We start from the raw sequence: 18,539 nt of genomic DNA, 5'->3' as shown, positions 1-18,539 counted from the left end.
CCAGGCGTGGTGGTATGTGCCTGTAATCCCAGCTACTCAGGAGGCTGAGGCAGGAGAATCGCTTGAACCCTGGAGGCGGAGGTTGCAGTGAGCCAAGATTGTGCCATTGCACTCCAGCCTGGGCAATAGAGTGAGACTTGGTCTCAAAAAAAAAAAAAGAAAAGAAAAGAAAACGAAATGGGTGCAGTATTCCAACAGTATATCATTTATTTTTCATCTCTCGTGGTGGTGGTGCTAAGAACCACATGCTTAAAAACCCTTGGGGTTTTGTTTTCATGCCTGTCTCAGGAAATCCTTAAAATATATTTTATTATTTTTTTTGAGACAGGGTCTTGCTCTGTGACCCTGGCTGGAGTACAGTGATAGGATCATAGCTTACTGCAGCCTCTACCTCCCGGGTTCAAACAATCCTCCCACTTCAGCCTCCCAAGTAACTGAAGCCACATCCGGGCTACATTGTTTTCATTTTTTTTGTAGAGACAGAGTTTCATTGTGGTCCTGAACTCCTGGGCTTAAGTGACCCTCCCTCACTGACCTTCCAAAGTGCTGGGATTACAGGTGTGAGCCATCACACCCAGCCTATCCTTAAAATATTTTTAACTAAACCAGATTTAGGGTAAAATAAAGCCCAAATTGGTATTCACTAGCCAAGACAGACCTTTAGCCAAATATTTAGTCTTCAATTAATGTGAACTTCCTGGGTGATTATAGGGTATCTAGTATAATGAGAAGGTTGTTTTGTCCCAAAAGGGGATCAGGAAGCTAAATTTTAAAATAACATAAATCTAGAGTTAAGTTTGGGATCATCATTTTTACAATAGTATATAAAATGGCTTAGAGTGGGTTGCAATTGAAAGTAAGATGCTGTTTCAGGTGGTACATTTCAATCAGTGACTTCAGCTGAACTCCTGCTAGAAACTGGGATCACCCGGGCAAGGATGAACACAGGGAGGACACGGGGCAGAGTACCATTTTGTACACGAGGGAGTAACTGAGTCAAGCCGAAAACTGTACTTAGATGAAATTGAGAAAGGTGTTGAAGTTTCTGATTAGAGAAATAGCTGTGAACTGGGCCCTGTCCCACAACAAGGGCACCCATATAGAACAGGAAGGGCACACAAACAGGTTCCTTCTTTGTGGGAGGGAGGTTCATACACAGCAGCAAGATGACCAGCTAGAAGTGTCCAGAAGTACTCCTGCTAGCCTATGAAAGTGCCATCGGAAGGACTGAATTTGTTTAGGAACTTTGAAAGGACAACATACCACACAGTCCCTTCCCTTTCCTCCTGCTTTCCCTCCTTCCTCCTTTCCTCCCTTCCCGCCCTCCTGCTTCTTTTCCTGACTTCCTTCCTGCCATTCCCACTTCCTCCTTTCCTTCTTTCTTATAACTGAAAGTTGGTTATATCTAGCCATTAAATACTAGTTTTAAAAGATACAGCCACTTTGGAGATTCCAACCAAATTATAAACATGCTTTCTATCACCTCTCAAAAAATACTAAAGTAATAAAAAAAACTTTCTTTGTAGTTCTTCCTTATGGTTTTATATGAAGCATTGAGCTATTCATGATATTACTTTTAAGCAATTAAAAGAAATAAAATAAAACATTTCTAAATGACAAAAGAAAAGCATAAATACAAGGTGTGAGAGTCATTGACATACCTGACACACACTAAGTGTCTGCTCTAATAAACAATAACAATTAGTTTAAAAAGGAAACACCAAATGTCACTTCACAGCTTAAGCCTAGAAAGCAAAGTTAGCCGGAAAATAATTACAAAAGTCTAAGGGATTTCATGGGTTTTGTTATTAAGGCAAAGCGTCTTTTCGTTTGTCATTTTCACCAACTAATCTGACAGATTCTTTATGAAGAAAGCACAGAGCCAGGAAATTGTACCCATCCGGTCAGTACCTGCTCAGAGGATCTGCCATTAAAGTCCAGATCGCCCCAAACTGCTTTTTAAATGCATTTCATTTTCTAAAAGTGACGAGCGGTGAAACAAACCTATTCAGTCAATTGAAATAGTTATTTCGGGGAGAAAATTGAATCCTTTTCAAAAGAAGCTGTTTCACTATCTTAGTGTGGTGAGTATTGAAAGTTGGATGGTTTCCATGAAAACAAAAATGGACATAAAAGACAAAAGAGTTTGTGAGTGATATTTAGAGTGAAGTTGAGTATGTGTGCGTGTGGGTGGGTGGGTGTGTGTAGCAGCAGATCATAATCAGAAATTTTTCTCAAAATTAACTCTCTGTGTCCATTTTAATTTTTTTTGTATGACCCATTCAATATTCACTATTCCCATAAATATAGGCCATACACCCATTGTTTTCCAGGCATATGTGGCCACTGGGAGTTAAAGAAGGTTGAGGTTCCTGTCCCTAAAGTGTTTATCATGATAACCAACTAAATGTTTGTTTCCTACTCACATTGAGGGCAGAAGATACTGCTTCACTTCCAGGCCTACTGAAGTTCCGTCACCTCCACATGAAGCTTCTAGGTCACCTGGGCACCGGAACATCTGCTGTGGCTAAAGAAGGAGAGCCGGTGGCAGGTCACATGGCAGATTCACCCACCTGCCTTTGGCCAGTGCTCTTTCCCATGGCCCAACAACCAGGAAGGCTAGAATCAGAGTCCACTCAAGGGTCTATCCCATAGTCAGCTGGGTTTTGCCACAACATTATTTAAAGGTGCTTCGTTTAGGTTGGGCGCGGTGGCTCATATCTACAATCCCAGCACTTTGGGAGGGCCGAGGTGGGCAGATCACTTGAGGTCAGGAGTTTGAGACCAGGCTAGCCAACATAGCAAAACCCTGTCTCTACTAAAAAATACAAAAATTAGCCGGGTGTGGTGGCACACGCCTGTAATCCCAGCTACTTGAGAGGCTGAGGCACGAGAATCATTTGAACCTGGGAGGCAGAGGTTACAGTGAGCTGAGATCATGCCACTGCAGTCCAGCCTGGGTGACAGATCAAGACCATCTCACAAACAAAATAAATAAATAAATAAATAAATTTTTTTCTTTTAAAAAAAGATGCTTCATTTAATTTTTTTTTTTACCATAGTAAAAATATCCTTTTATTAAAAACTGATCTGGAAAGCTAAGACTCATGCACTACATTTAATTAATGAATGGTTAGTGACAAATAAAGATAGAAGTCTCAGTAAAATGCATGCCCATCCAAGCCATTTCTTCTGAACAGGTCTCAGGTTTGCCCAATCAGACTTTTCATAAATGTAAGATCGATGAATTTGCTTTTTATTTCTTTCACTCTCCACCCTTTCTGAAGTGGCAAATAAGCAGTAGAAAGTCCATAAGCAGATTCTGGAGGTAAATCAAGTATTAACTAATGCACAATTCAGATCATGACTGTGACAGCAATGATTATCTCAAAAAAATCAAAAGTGGGCAGTTCTCAGCAACTCCTTGTCTGACCCCAATAGAGCGGGACCTTTCCCCCTCTTTCCCTGCCTTCCCGGCAACCCTCTCCCTCTGTCATTCTCTTCACATCCCCCAGGTCAATGCTCTTAAACAGAAACGGAAGTTAAGCCACAAGGTTAGAGGACAGGAAGTGACTCAATGATTCCCTGGGGGTCAGGTGTCTGGGTAGTGAGAGAAAGAAGGGAGAGAGAATTCCAGATTAGAAAAGTAACCCAGATGGGAGAGTGATCAGGGCTGGAATTTCAGAAACGACAATGACATCAGCATTAGTGGTACTCCTCCACTCTCCTAACACAAGCATTTAAGAGCATTGCTGTGAACTACTTCCCACCTATTTTCTTTGCAAGCCTGGGAACACGGGGCTTTCTGGCAGATTTAATGGGTAGTTTGGTGGTGTCTGGATTGTGCTAATAGAAGCCATTATACCAAAGAGAATTTTAAAAACCTAGAATTTAGTAAACTTAAGGTTTTTTTGTTTTGTTTTGTTTTGTTTTGCTATTTTGAGACTGTTAACCCCAAATACTCTAAATTTGCTGATTTCATTATTGTGTTAGGACATAAGTGAGATAATGAAGTGGATAATTAATGACATACTCTTTAGGATGTAAATAAAAACCACACTCCACGGAGAAAAGAAGTACCGTAAAGCTTAAAAGAGGTCACGAACCTTAGTACCTGCATTATACAATGAGGATCGTTTTCCTACCAAGGAAAAGGAAGGAAGTCTCTTAGAATCATCATCTTTGCTGCTTTTAGTCAACTGTGGAATGTTTTAAAACTGTATTTATGGTCTTAAAGGGCATGTAAGAAAATATTTGGAAATTTCAAGCAAAAGATTAACCACTGGGATTATGATATAAATCGCACTCTTTCTTTACGAGAGGAGAGTTCTGTTTGCTACTAAAAGACTCTGTTGAGAATGTGAATGAGTGGAACATACCCCACCTTACATTTTAGTCCTATTTAGGGGTTTGATTCATTAGAAAGTGTGTGGTTCTTTCTATTCCAAACAGAATCCTTTTCTCTGGGACTTTATTTTAAGGCTGTGATGCAAATCCTTGGTGTTCTTTTTTAATGGGAATGAAAACAATGAGGAAAGGAAGTGTGGAGGCTTGGAATCTCAGCTGAGGCTTCGCAGGTCACTGGGGAGCAGTGAGGTTCCTCTCCACTGTTAGCAACTGGAAACATGAGAGAGGACTATCATCTGCTCCTTGCTCTGAATTTCTTTGAACCTCCATGCTGGAACCCTCCTCAGTTCTCCACGCAAACGTTAACCAAGCCCCTTTGTGGTGCTTGGTGCTGCGCTGGTGCAGAGAATGCAAAGACACTGTCTGTGGTGGGAAACAGGAAAGCAGAGTGAATCAGACATTCCAGCGCTGGGGTAAGTGCTGGATCAGAAGGGCATGTGGGTACAAAGGATAGACCTTGGTGAACTTATTACTTAGCCTTGCATGGCCTCAGTGGCAGTGGTCAGGTGGTCTGGAAGGACATGGCGGAGAAGATAAAACTAGAGCTGGGAATCAGAGAGGCAGAGAGGAAAAGAATTGACTAGTCACATAAAACAGAAGAAGAATGTCATTCTAGACAGAGGGAAAAATGCCTATAGGGAAGAGAGGATGGGAGTTGGAGGGTCGATTTTAGGAAACTTTGAGTTGTTTAGCACCATTGCCAACTATCAGGATAGTGGGCAGTTGAGACACAGAAGAATATATCAGGGACCCATGCTGAGCTTAAGAATTTCATAGTGTCCTCGGAAATTTGGATTTTTCTTTGGAGAGATTTGAGAACCATGGAGAATTCTAAGCAAAGGAGAGAGTGATCAGACTTGGGTTTTGTCTCTGAACTTATCTTTGCATGATGTTGGTAGCACTCCTAAAAAAATGCATAAATTGCCTTCAAAACATAAGATGTCCTGCTATTTTATGGAAATATATTCAAGAAAGTCTTTATTTTCCAGCACTTCATGTTGCTGAGCAGATATTATTCCTTCATCCTGTGATCTTAAGCTTAGCCAACATCAGCCACTGATGGCCTGTGTGTGTGTGTCTCAGTTCTTTAAGGGCAGATACCTGGGTCCATCATAAATGTCTAGAGTGGAGTCAGAATTTACCTGAACCCCACATTTTTTGGCATACATGGAGGCTGCTGTTGAAAATAAATAGATCATCTCTCTGAAAATGAGATTTATCTTTTAAATTTACACCTGAGCCTCTTCAACAAGGCAGCACGGCCAAGAGTGTTTGGAAGCTACAGGACAGTGCATTTTCTTGGAGCATAGATTTTCTTCAAATTTGAAGGAAAGCTTTGTCGCATTAAAAGAAGTATGGGCATGTTATGTTCCAACTACACATAGGAGGAAATAAATAAATCCATTGGAAGTATCTGTTTATTTTCTTCTCCCATTTGGGTACATCAGTGGAAATTGTGAAAAGTATTCATTTCGGTTAATAACAATAGCTCCAATTTTTAAGTGCCTGCTCTGTGTCAAATTGCATAGTTCATTTTGTTTAACAAATGTGAACATAACATCAAGTTCAAATCCCTGTGACAGAGACCAGGATTGCAGCAGTAAACTAAATGCTCTTCCTTGTTCTGGAGTTTCTCACATCCTTACAATGACTCTGAAGGGTATATATAATGTTGTGCACATTTTGCAATGAGGAAACTGAGGCTTTGAGATGTAATGAGACTTGCTCAGGGACCCATAGAGTAAACCCACACTCAGTCAGCTACCCATGGCCACCTTCCTCTCTGAAAGATTTTTTTAAAATTCCAACTTACTGTCTCTTTTCCCTTATCTAGTCCCACTTTTACTTTATCCACTAGAGACATCCATTTCAGAACCTAGATCTGTCCACTTTTCTTTTTCTGAAAATCAACAATGGCCATCAACCAGCAGCAGCAGCAGCAGCCATGCCCATATACAAGCTTGTTTGTATCTTCATTCTTAACAACAGCCACGGCAACCCCAACCACCACAGACCTGTCTCTACTGTTTTCAAATTCACTGAGCTCACGCTGTAACTCTAAAAGAGATAGAAGTCACAGTTACATCTAACAGGACAAGTAAGAATTCAAGATGGCCAGAGATCATAGAGTGGAGGTGGCTAAAAGTATCAGAAGGGTTCAGGAAAGGTTTGTTGGAGGAGGTGTCCAACAAGCTACACCTTCAGGAAGGAGAAGTTTAAAGTAGAGAGAAAGGCTTTATAGGCAGGCCCGACTAGTTCAGTGCCCCAAAAAACTCATCCCACTACATCATATATTTTTCCTCTGCTCCTGAAAACCAGCGTAGTCATAGCTGAATGTGATTACATTTCAAGGGAAGGGAGGCATTACTGAACTGTAATTAAAAGCATCTCCATATCTCCATTTCCCCAGGAATGCCATCTTGGACTGGCTGGATGATTCCCTTGGAGGTGTGAATGGGGAAGCCTGGGGGAATTGGGTTTCCTCCAGGGCATATTCAGGGAGATTTTGGATGGTCCTGACTGGACCAGGCCTCATTCCTACTCATAAGGTGACCTAATCCTTTGTTCATCACCTTAACTGCCCTCCTTCTCCCAAGTTCCTCCAGATTGGAGATGACTCCCCTCACCAAATCTGACTTCCCAGCACTATTCCAAACCCACATTTGGAAGACCTCTAAGCTTCATGAGATTTCTTGTTATTGATTAAGGCTGGGGCCTGGCACTCAGCCCAACCACAGCCCCAGCAACAGTAGCATCAGACTTCTCAAACAGAGTGGAACAGAAAGCTATGAAAGCCTGGCATGTGCCCTTCAGCCTCTTTACATCAGACCAGGAGAGAAAAAAGAGAGCAGGAGAGCTTTTTCAGGGGGCAGAAGTTTCCTTTGCCAAAGATCTTTGACCAGCAGCAACATGCAAGTCCTTTGCAGGGAATAAATCAACGGGCTGCAGTCCACTCTGGCTTGAGATTTATGCAGAGCAAGAAACTCACCCTCAGCTCCTCCTTAATTCAGCATGTCTTGAGCACGTGCTGAGCTCCAAGCACTCTGCTAGGCACTAGTGGTACAAAGAGTAAATAAGGCAACCTCTGCCCTCGAAGAGCTGTGGTCTAATGGGGGAGAGAGATGTGTAACAACATTTCAGTATAATCTAAGGGCCGTAATGAATGTGTGAAAGTCCAGAGAAGAGCCGAGCTAACCTGGGATACAGGAGATGATGTCTTTGCTAAATCTTGATAGAGATAAATGTGAGCAAGTCAGGGGGTAAATAGGGAGAGGAATGTGACAGATGGAGAGGAAATAGTGTAAGCACAAGCGTGGGACATGCAACAGCAGCCTGGGACTGGGGATCTCCGGGCAGCTTCACGTGACTGCACATGAGCCCCAGAAGCACACAGAGGCCAGGCGGGAAGGCACTGTGGACCGTGGTGACGGGCTGGTACTTTATTCTGCAGGTGACAGGGAGACGTGAAGGAGTTTGAAAGAGAATCAGCATAGTTTCACATTAGAGATTCAAGGAAGGCAAGAACTAAAGCAAGGGGAGCTATTGGGTTCTGTTGCAGAAGTCCTGGTTTAGACAAAATGAGGGTCTAAACCAAGCTCTTCCAGCCCACGGCCCCAGGCTGCATGCAGCCCAGGTTGTCTTTGAATGCAGCCCAACACAAATTTGTAAATTTTCTTAAAACATTTTGAGATTTTTTTTTTGTAAATTTTTTTTTTTTTTTTTTTTTTTTAGCTCATCAGCTATGGTTAGTGTTAGTGTATTTTATGTGGGACCAAGACAATTCTTCTTATTCCAATGTGGTCCAGGGAAGCCAAAAGATTGGACACTTCTGTTAAACCAAGTCCAGGAGACAGAGGTGGGGAGGAGGGTAGGAGTTTAAGAAATATATTTGAGTCAAATTCAGCAGGTCCTGGGGTTGTGTAGTGAGAATACGGGGACTGGAAGAGAGAGAATGAATCTAAGAAGACCCTCAAGTGTCAGACTCGTAGAACTGTGTTCCATTTTTACATTAATAAAGTTTACCAGATGCATCTCATACAACTGAGTGTTATCTAGACAGTGTTTTAAAGAGGTAATGAAGTCAGTGGATATGACTATTAATTCTGAATAGGAAAGCATAGAACAGAAAAATGTCAGATCTCCTTGCACACATAAAGTGCAACTATTGTTTTATGAAACTTTGTTTCAGTCTGTGTGTGTATGATGTGTGTACATGTGTGGGTGTGTGCATGTTCACAACTACATGAAGTTTATTTCTGACTAAAGATTGTGATCAAAATATTTGAAAGTCCTGGGATATTCTTTTTCTATGGTTATGATTGATTATTCTCAGGTATGACTGACTATGCCTCAGTCAGGTTAAGATGATCTTAAAAAGCGAGACCGATTCTTTTGTGGGAAAACAGGGAAATCTTTTCTCACTACTCTTTTTCCAAGACTAAATCTCTCATTACTCTGTGCACTTGGAACTCCTAAAGATTCCATCCAGAGAGAAAGGGAAAGATTGCAGCCAGCAGAAGCAACAATCCTAGTCAGTGCCAGGACAATGTCAAATGCCCCACCCTTCAGAAAACAGTAGCAACATCGAGATACACAGACATTGCTGCCCACGAATATCCATGTCCCTTAGAGGCAGAATCAGAACTAGAAGAATAATGTTACCTTATTTTCATGTGGGGCTTACACTTTGCAAAGGACTTTCATAATACATTTTCCCATATGTACAACAGCCTTGTGAGTTTGGAAGAGCCTGAATATCTCAGAGATGTTTTGGGTGTTTATTGGCCTTCAGATCTATAAATATTTTTCTCTTATAGTCATTCACCCATTCAGTCAACATACTAAATGATAGCCATTTACAAGACTCTAGGCTAAGAACATGAGACGTAAAGATGCAATCTGGTTTCCAATCTGGTAATGTGTACCTGCAATGTCAAAATTTAAGAGGATACAAAATCCACATATTTATTTAAGGATGTTTGCAGTTTTACCTAGGACATATTTACAGAATCCATGTGCATGAATATACGTGTGTGTGTGTGTATGTGTCTGTGTGAAAGACAGAGATAGAATATCTATGTCTCCAAATTCCAAAGTCAAAAATTGATAGCCCACGGGGAACAGAGCAGGACAAAGCTGATACACTTTAGGCCTCCAAGGGGCATAGTGTTATCTTCTTCTTGGGCTAAAGGAGAGCACCTTAGAGGTAGAATAAACACACACATTTGATGAAAGCTATGTAACCTCAGGAGAAACAAAAAACACACAACAATGTTTGCATACAAAGGGTTTCCCAGGCCTCTCAATTATATCTAAAAACCCCAGGTAAAGAGCTCTCAGTTTATGCATTAAATTGAGCAAGATAGACTTCATCTCAATTTTTTAAAAAATTATGTGTCGATATTTACTTGTTCCTTATTTTGGAGAAACAAAGGTTTCAAGGACGGATTTCTATATTTTCCATTTGGCACTAGGTATAATTCAAGCAGTCATGGAACATTAATTGTAATCATTACGTGCATAAGAGCAACACTTCCTTTGTTTTTAAATATAAATGTATTTAAGTATTTGAAAGGTATTTGAATTACTTTCCCTGTCACCTCCTCACAAAGCAGATCCCTGAATATACACCTAGCATGTTTTTCATAGTGAGAATGACCTTAGGAAGCCGACCTGGGAGATTCATGACCTCTTGAGATCAATGACCTTGGACTCCACATTAACCCACAACTTCTCCCAGTCATTAGTCCACAGGAAGCCCATATCCCTTGCTCACAATTTACTTACTTGTTGAGATTTTTTCTCATAACATGGAAAAATAATCTTCTGAAGGCATTTCCCTTAATGAAGCCCACATGTCTGACACAGATTTCTTTCCCAAGGTCCTGGAGTGTTTGGTTATGTTTTAACACATCTTTGCCCTTGAGATCCCCACGTATCAGGCATGTGATTGCTAATATTTTACTTATTAACTGGTAAGCACATTGTAAACCATAATCGCAAGACTGTCTTCCCCAGCCTGGTGTTTATATCCTAAAAGTAACAGCCGCTTAGGAGAAGGCTCTTACTGCCATTATCCTAAGGTGTCATATTTCTGAATGTGTCCAAATGTCACATATCCAAAGTGTCACATCTCATTTATGACTCTCATTACATCTTGTTAAAGAGCTCTGCATTGTGTGAAGCATGGCTTCCTGAGATACAGCTTCATTTAACAGAAAGAGTATGATGAAACATTCTGTGGATTGCAAAAAATGAATTGCATGTTAGATACTTGTCATGTAAGAATCTCCAGGCAGGTTGATGGGTGCCATGTGACCCCAAGGACCTCCTGCAGGCACAGAGGGAAGAGCGTGAGATTCTACTTCCAAGAAGGCAGTGAGTTCACACGAATCTCAGCTCCAAATTCATCTGGGGGGAGAAGATGGGTTGTTTATGGCAGAACCATGTGGCTAACCTTCTTCTGCCTTCTTCTGAATCTCACCTCAACTGCAAGGCTTTTCCTGGTCATCTTATCCAAAATGCCCCCTCCTGCTCTGAGACCAGGAAGATAATGTCCTGTTCTGCAGGGCTTTTGCTTTCTTTGGTTGTGGTAGTGCCTGGGTGGGTCTTTGTCTATCCCTGCTTGGTTTAGAGACCTACAGGGTAGGACCCACTGCCCACAGCCTTGCATTCACCTTCAGCACCTACCAGCAGGCTTTCACAACAGGTGCACCCAGCAGGTGTCTGTTGAATAAATAAGTAAAGACAAATGCCTTCCACTTCTGAATGCCAAATGAAGAGAGCTGAGAGAAGAGAATCGGAGACCATCCATCAGAACCACTATTTTCTAATATGAGAAAGTAACATAAGCACCTCTGCCCTAGTAATAGTAGCAAATACTGTGCTCCAGGTACTTTACAGAAATGCAATCATTTAATCTTTACAGCAACCCTCTGAGGTAGGTGGTCTTGTTTATTCCCATTCTATAGATGAAGAAACTGAGGTATGCTAGAATTAACCTACCCAGGGTCACACAGGTAATGAGAGGTGAATCCAAAATTTTGGACTCACCTCTTAACTGCTTGATGCCATATTTACCCCTCTTGTGCCCATTTACTTCAATTATGCCCTCAAATAAAGGAGTATTTTCTAAAAACGTTGACAGGTTCTTTTTAAAAAGTTAATCTGTAAAACTAAGTATATGTATTCAACAAGAGTAGAAACTTGAGCTTTATTCCAGAAACAGATATGCCATTGGTTAAGAACAAAATGAAATTAGAATGTATCTTCATTGTAAACTCTCTTTAAAGTGATAACATGAACCCAGTACAAAAATAGTCTTGTCTTAAAGAGCTGCTCTTTTGGTAAATTTGCTAGTTTTACAAATTTGGATTGTGTTTTGCTTTTGATTATTTGAAGAATTTTGGGAGTCACATAGACTCCAGATATTCATTTAGTCATTAAAACAAGATGTGGAGATTTTCTTTATTTGGTCTAGTTTGTTTTGTTTTTTGAGTACAACCCTGAAACTTCAGCAACCAGGAAATACCAAGTTATTACATGAAGTAAAATATATCTTTGAAATTGTCTAAATACATATGCAGAAGGTCAAAGACAAGTGAAACAGCCGTTACATAAAATCTCCACTTTCCAGATACCTAAGACTTTCAAGAAGGAAGAGGTGGGAATACGGCCCAGGACCTTAGTTTTGAATTTCCTGGCTCCTGTTAGTTTAAGATATCCCTGTAGCATCATTTAAACATAGTTCTGGTACATGAATAAACTTCCATTTGGAATTTCCTTTTTGAAGTCTGCTGAGAATATAAATCAAAACCATATGAGATGTGTCTTAATCCAGAATGTGAAATAACATGAGAAATGTCAACCCAGAAGTAGTCCCTGAAATACGTTCACCAGGATGCACGTTCTGGTGAAATTCTTTATTTAGAATGAAAGCCTCCAGAGAACTGGATTTATTATTTTTAACCCATGATTATGGCAGCCTGAATTGATGAAAGAAGATACTTTTTAAAGTAATGTCAGTAGAAATGTTATTCAAGCCACCTAGAATGTTTGAGAAGGACATCTGTTGACATAAAAAGATGTTCAAAATGCGTTGTCGAGTGCAAAAGCAGATTCCAATTTTATTTAAAGATTATGTAAAATAGATAGTATACTTAGCCTAGATACATGAACACATCTTCATAATAAAAGAACAAGAGATGTTATGCCAACAAAATATTGATCAATCTCTAGGTGGTAGAATTATGGCAATATCTTCCTTCCTTCCTTCCTTCCTTCCTTCCTTCCTTCCTTCCTTTCCTTCCTTCCTTCCTTTTTTCCTTCCTTCCTCCCTCCCTCCCTCCCTTTCTTCCTCCTTCCTCCCTTCCTCCATCACTTTCGTTTTCTTTTTCCTTATATTTTTGCTTAGTAACAGAAAATTGAAATCATTTATTTGATTTTCAAATAATAAGCATAGTGCCTTCATTTGACAGCCTTCTTGTTTATCACATGGTTTGACATGAATGCTGCTAAAATCCAGTGATATCCCTAGCTCAGCTGGTCCTTGAGTTGACTTTGACGGATTTGCCAGCCTTGCAGTATGCCAGAATTGTGTAACTAGCATCACCAAAATCTTACAATAGAGCCCATTTGCTGGTACTTTAGTCTTGAAAGGATTGGTTGCATTTTTAAATGGCTGATTTGGTTTGTGTTTTTTCCTTCTATTAGTACATTAGCCTTGATTTGAGTGTGTGTGTGCATTTTTTGAATCTTAGGTTTAGATTTTGCTACTCTTGCAATCAGATTTCATTTAGGAATTTTAAGTCGCTTTTATCTCTTATTCAAATCTGTTCTTACAGAAATTGATCTTTTTATACCTGAATTCAGTGAGTATTTGGCAGGCAGATTAGCCAAGACCGTCATACTGACTTTATTAGTAAAAGTTGTCATATTCCCCAAAGCTAGCCAGGGAATTAAATTCTATTCATATTAGACAAGGTAGCCACCTAGACCTACATTTAGAAATAGATGTATCTTTACATAGCATGTACTTCTGCTGTGTCCTACTTTGTTTTTAAACATCAAATATGAAGATCCTCAATTAAGATTTTGTAACGATAATTATAAAGGCCCAAAGAGTTCTTTAAAATTTGAAGTTATCTGCTATACAATTTTAAATATTCCAGAATTTGTAAACTTCTATTACATTAAACTTTTAAAACATTTTTATAGTTGATGTAACTTTTTTAACCTTTTGGATTACATTTGTGGCATGTTTATGGGATGCCTCAATTAACTTTAATCTCAGTATGCTGTGTGTTTAGATTGTAGCATGATACAAGTCATTGATGCATCACTGTGCCTGATGAAAAAAGGGCGTTGCAGCATAGGAATTAAGTTTTTTAAGTCTTCAGTGGAGAATTTCATCTCTTCCATCCCAAATCAAGTAAAGCTATTTCAAATACCTGAACTCATTTTAAATTTCCTTCTATAAGGAATATATACTGTCAATATCTATTAACGAACTGCAAATAAAAATCCCTTAGCAGACTTTTAAGCTCAGCAGTATCTTTGGCCTTGAAGAGCATAGGGAAAAATGAATCAATTGATAGCTGTAAACCTAGTAACAATTTCATTTCTTAAATGTAATCTTTATTCCTGGAATGAGTGATGCATGTTTAGAAAATCATTCACACCGCCAATGCCGTTGCCTACGTTCAGCAGACAAGTAGAAAGAGTTCCAGAAAACTGGCAAAGACACGTTGAAAAATCCCAGTAAATATTTTATTTACACTCTGAGCCAGTGCCAAGGAATTTTTTAAGAAAATGCATACAATATCAAGTTTTCATGTATACTCAGATAATAGGATTATACTTGAGCTGTGGAAATCTTTTCCTGGAATTAAATTAAGCGAGAACTAGTTTTGATTGATCCAGATATGACAGTTGCTGAGAAGTTACATGCAGAAAGCCTTGCAAAGGGAGTCAGAAGCTTCAGCCAAGCTGTATCTATCTTGCCATGTCAACCCCAAAAGGAGCAAAGGAATTGAAAAGGGCCTGCAGAAGTATTGGAGTGACTTTATGTGACAGAATCTGTGCTCCTTCTTTCGCCTACATGGCAAGGTTTTCCCCTGCTATCATGAAATCCTCTTGGGTAATTGGAGTACCAAGAGCTAAAAAAGAGTTGAGCAAATCAAACAGCAGATAACCTCTTACAAGATTAGACATTCAGAAATGTCTGAAAACAGACACAGGAGGAGTTTGCGTCCCTAAAAACACGCATTTTTTTTTTTTTTTAACATTTAAAAAAGAAAAATCTTAAAGCAATGTAGGATGGAAGAGTACCTGTCAAAAGCTAAGAAATCTGACTTCCTAGTGGTGGTGGGATTTGTCCAAAGCAGTTGCTCTTCCCCAGGCAAGAAATCATCAGCATGACACAGAGTGAGTACCCACAGGCCCTTCTGATACTGGTCATTTGGCAAATTTTGTGGAAGTTGGAGCTCGGCTCTGAGACCCAATATCAAGACAGCAACCTGGACTCTTGTTCGCCACCTTTCCTACAGAAGCTGGAGAAACTGAATTAGAGAGAGAGAGACAATCTGCAGAATCTCATGCACTTGTCCCAAGAAGGGTTACTGAAGACTCTACTGGCTTGGTGGGTCAACGTGGAGGTGTTTTGGCCAATGCTTGCAAATTATGATGCTCTCTCTAATTGTCTGGTCAACTCTGTGTTCCCTGCCTTGCATTTCAGTTGCTTAACTGACTCCATCTTGAAGAATCTCTTGGGATTTAGTGGTAGGCAGTGGCTCCACAACTTCAAAAAGCTGGGGATGTATGCATGCAGCCTCCCTGAGAAATACCACAAGCGCCTGATTGGAACAATCTGTACCAAATGAAAGAGGAGAATAAAGAACTACTCTGCTTCATGGAAAACTTGAGTCAAAACAATCTGGTCAGAAACTATTTGGCTGGGAAAGCATCTATTTTCTGCTTTCTTTTTCTCTCAGATTGACTGGGGTATGGGGATTGTAAACATTTTTTTCTTTTTAAATACTATTGGGAATATAGGCATGGAAAATATATTTCTGATGAGTTTCCTCATTCACTTGCAATGGAACTTTTGATTTTCTGTGGTGCAAATGTGTATATGAGCACACATTCACACACATGGATGCATGTGAGGATAGTTTACAACATTTTTTGGAATTCATATAGATCATGCACTCTAGGCAGAGAAGCAGAATTCGGAGCAGAAATGATTACTGAGACTGTGTGCATCTCTACACCACACTAACAGACATGCAACAACAGATTCAGGTTGAGATAAAGGTCCATAGTGCCTTCCATATGCCTCATCTATAGAGTGAATAGCTGGCAGCTGTGTTACATTAGCTTATGCTAGATTATGCCACTTGAACAAATTGCCCCTCAAGTTGTAGTGGCATAAAACAAGTGTATTTATTGCTTATATTACATGTCAGCAGCTGGTCTGCTGTGTCTCTGTCCCCAGTGTCATCATTCCAATACCTAGGCTGAAAGAATATCTCTTAGCCTCATGGTAAAGGGAAAAGAGCAGGAAAGCTGGTTGGGTTAGGGGATGGCTCTTGAGATGTTTTTCTGAAACCAGCACAGGTCACGTCTGTTCACATTTAATTGGCCAAAGTGGGTCATATGGCCAAGCACGACATTAGTGAGGTGGGAAGGGTATGCCTCCTAGTTGCAGGAGCACTGCACATGGCAGCTAGAAAGGGCAGGGCATCACTGTGGGCATACAAAGAAAAAAATGCATAAGTGCATGTGACTATATAGTATATATATGTTAATTATATATTTAAGGCAAATTAACAGTAAATATATATCATGTATTTGATTTATGTATATGTCATATGTCGTAATATCTATGGTTTCCCCAACCAGGCTGAAAAAGACTGATTAAAAATAACCCTTGAGTGACGAGGAATAAACCTACTTAGGTTTATTCTCTACTTAGGTAGAGAATTTGCTCGATCTTCTTTTACTCTAATAGGAATTAAGTGACTAGATTTGCTATGAATCCAGCTTCCAGAAGATATTTCAAGGCCTAGGAAACAAGGCTTATGTGTAGAATTGGTGAAGGAATTTTATGTCTCAACACATCTCTCACTCTTGCGTTTGGGAAAGAAGTCCACATAAACAGAGCTGAGAGTCTCTGTCTTGTCTGAGTACAGGTAGGTGTGACCACTCTATACGGGTCTTCCAGGTTTCCTCTACCTATTGTTGTATACTTGCTGACAGTCAGATATTTTATTGCACATCAAGGAAAAGATTGTCTCAAATTATGGATAGATAAAGTGGGTGTTTATAAGTTGATCCACTATTTTGAATATTCAGTGATTAATAATCTCAAATTCATTCCAAATAACCTGTATTTTAGTTCCTTTTAGTAACTTAGAAAATCATGGAAAGAAAATGTTATGAACATTAGGAAAAAATTATATTTGGTATACATTTAAGGTCTTTTACATATCAAAACAACTTAACATATAATTTTAAAAGTGCAAAAAGATATATCCTGACGCCATACCATGGGATGTAAATCAAAGTCTGTTACTACTAAAAATCTGACATTCCTTCCTGTATCTGTGACTAAGGTTATAAAGCCCTCCTGGCAGGATTATGGTGGTAGTGTATGGTTCTGTGTAATATTAATGATTGCATCATTGGTATCCATATATAGATGGGATGGATACCCTGGCATTGATTTTAACAAAACTGGCTTAATGTATGGCCAAAGAAATACACCTTCAATAAATAGGGACTTCACTAGAGAAATTCTGTCTGAAGACAAAGGAGTCATTCTCCTGAAGTAGTAAAGTTACTAATGAAGCTACCTTAGACATATAAATTATCCTAAGCCAACAACCACAAGCCGTTGAAATGTTAACACCTTTGATATACTTTAATAGTGATAATTGCATCCACTGCAGGCATCTTGTGGTGGCTGAGTCATCCTTCTATGCTGGTACCCGTAGTCTTTTAGAAACAGGGTGCCCACCAAATAGGCCAGTTTAAAGGAAAAGACAAAACACTCTTCTCAAACCTGCTTTCTTAAATCCCATGACGATCACACTCTTTCTTTTCCTTACTTCTCTTAAGTACTTTTAATGAACATTTAAAAAAGAAGACCTATTTAAATTGGAGCCAGTTTGTCCATAGAAATTCAAGGAGATTTGTAGGAACAACATAAATACATGAGCTCGTATGTAATGATTTCATAAACTTTCCACATTAGAACAGATTCTAACCAGCTACATTTCTGATGTTAACAAATTTTAATTTGGCCCTCATTTGAATTTTTGGTCATTTAGAAAGGATACCCCATACCTTTCAGTGAGCTATGGAAAAAGTATTTGCTATGCTGAGAAAAACGTAAAACAAAATGTACGTACTTAAAATGCTTAGCCAAGAGAACACACTGTTCCCAAGCACGCTAGAAGCACGCTAGAAGCACGCTAGACACACCAGCTTAAAAATACAATGAGGTTGTAACGTGAGATGAGGCCTGCAAACCTGGGCAGCAAATTTGCTGTGCTCACTACATTTCCTGACTTGCCTGAGGTCCTACAGAGCCTTGTCCACAGACTGTCTGTAGCTAAGAGACTACATTAAAGAAACAGCTTGCAAATCTCTTTTAACTCCCATAGACTTCCAGCCTTCTCCACCATCAGTCTACACTGGTGAGGTCCTATTGAACTCTTTTCTGTTGGCTACCTTGATGTTATAATCTTCCTACAGGGAAATGCAATTGGCAGTACTCAAAAATCAAATCTTTAAAAAATAAGCATCATTCTCGAAACAAAGTAAATTTCCTATTTTTTTACAAATAAGATAATTATATGAGAAAATATTCGCAATGTATTCTTATGTGAAAAAAGCAGTCAACTAAAGATATTAGCATAGTACTGTTTTGACAGATAACATATATAAAATTAGGTGTTCATAACGGGGCAAGAGTTGACTTTTTTCATTCACTGTGACTTTCTCTATTAGGAAGTTTTCAACATCGGGCGTGTATAATTAAGAAACATGATAATATGTTGTGAATACCCAATGGGCCATGGTTTGTTTCCACAGTGCCTTTGTTCTCATGCCCATAGTAGTGGGTGCCT

At 39.5% G+C, this 18,539-nt stretch overlaps 1 protein-coding gene across 7 annotated transcripts in view; it reads left to right on the top strand.

The window, feature by feature from the left end:
* STARD13 (StAR related lipid transfer domain containing 13) overlaps positions 1–18,539 on the top strand; it is a 249,314-nt gene that overhangs the window by 162,034 nt on the left and 68,741 nt on the right. Inside the window, exon 1 of one of the 7 annotated variants that reach the window (XM_024230844.3) lies at positions 4,636–4,820. The exons of the other annotated variants lie outside the window; for them this stretch is intronic. Within the exon in view, the coding sequence (XP_024086612.3) occupies positions 4,676–4,820 (145 nt within the window). The 5' untranslated portion in view covers positions 4,636–4,675. Of the gene's footprint in view, positions 1–4,635; positions 4,821–18,539 lie in introns of those variants that run through there. 7 annotated transcript variants of the gene reach the window in all.

Source organism: Pongo abelii, chromosome 14, assembly GCF_028885655.2.
Source record: "Pongo abelii isolate AG06213 chromosome 14, NHGRI_mPonAbe1-v2.0_pri, whole genome shotgun sequence".
In the NCBI taxonomy this organism is placed as follows: Eukaryota; Metazoa; Chordata; class Mammalia; order Primates; family Hominidae; genus Pongo; species Pongo abelii.
The sequence above is the reverse complement of the archived record's forward strand: the minus strand, read 5'-3'. Positions and strand labels throughout refer to the sequence as shown.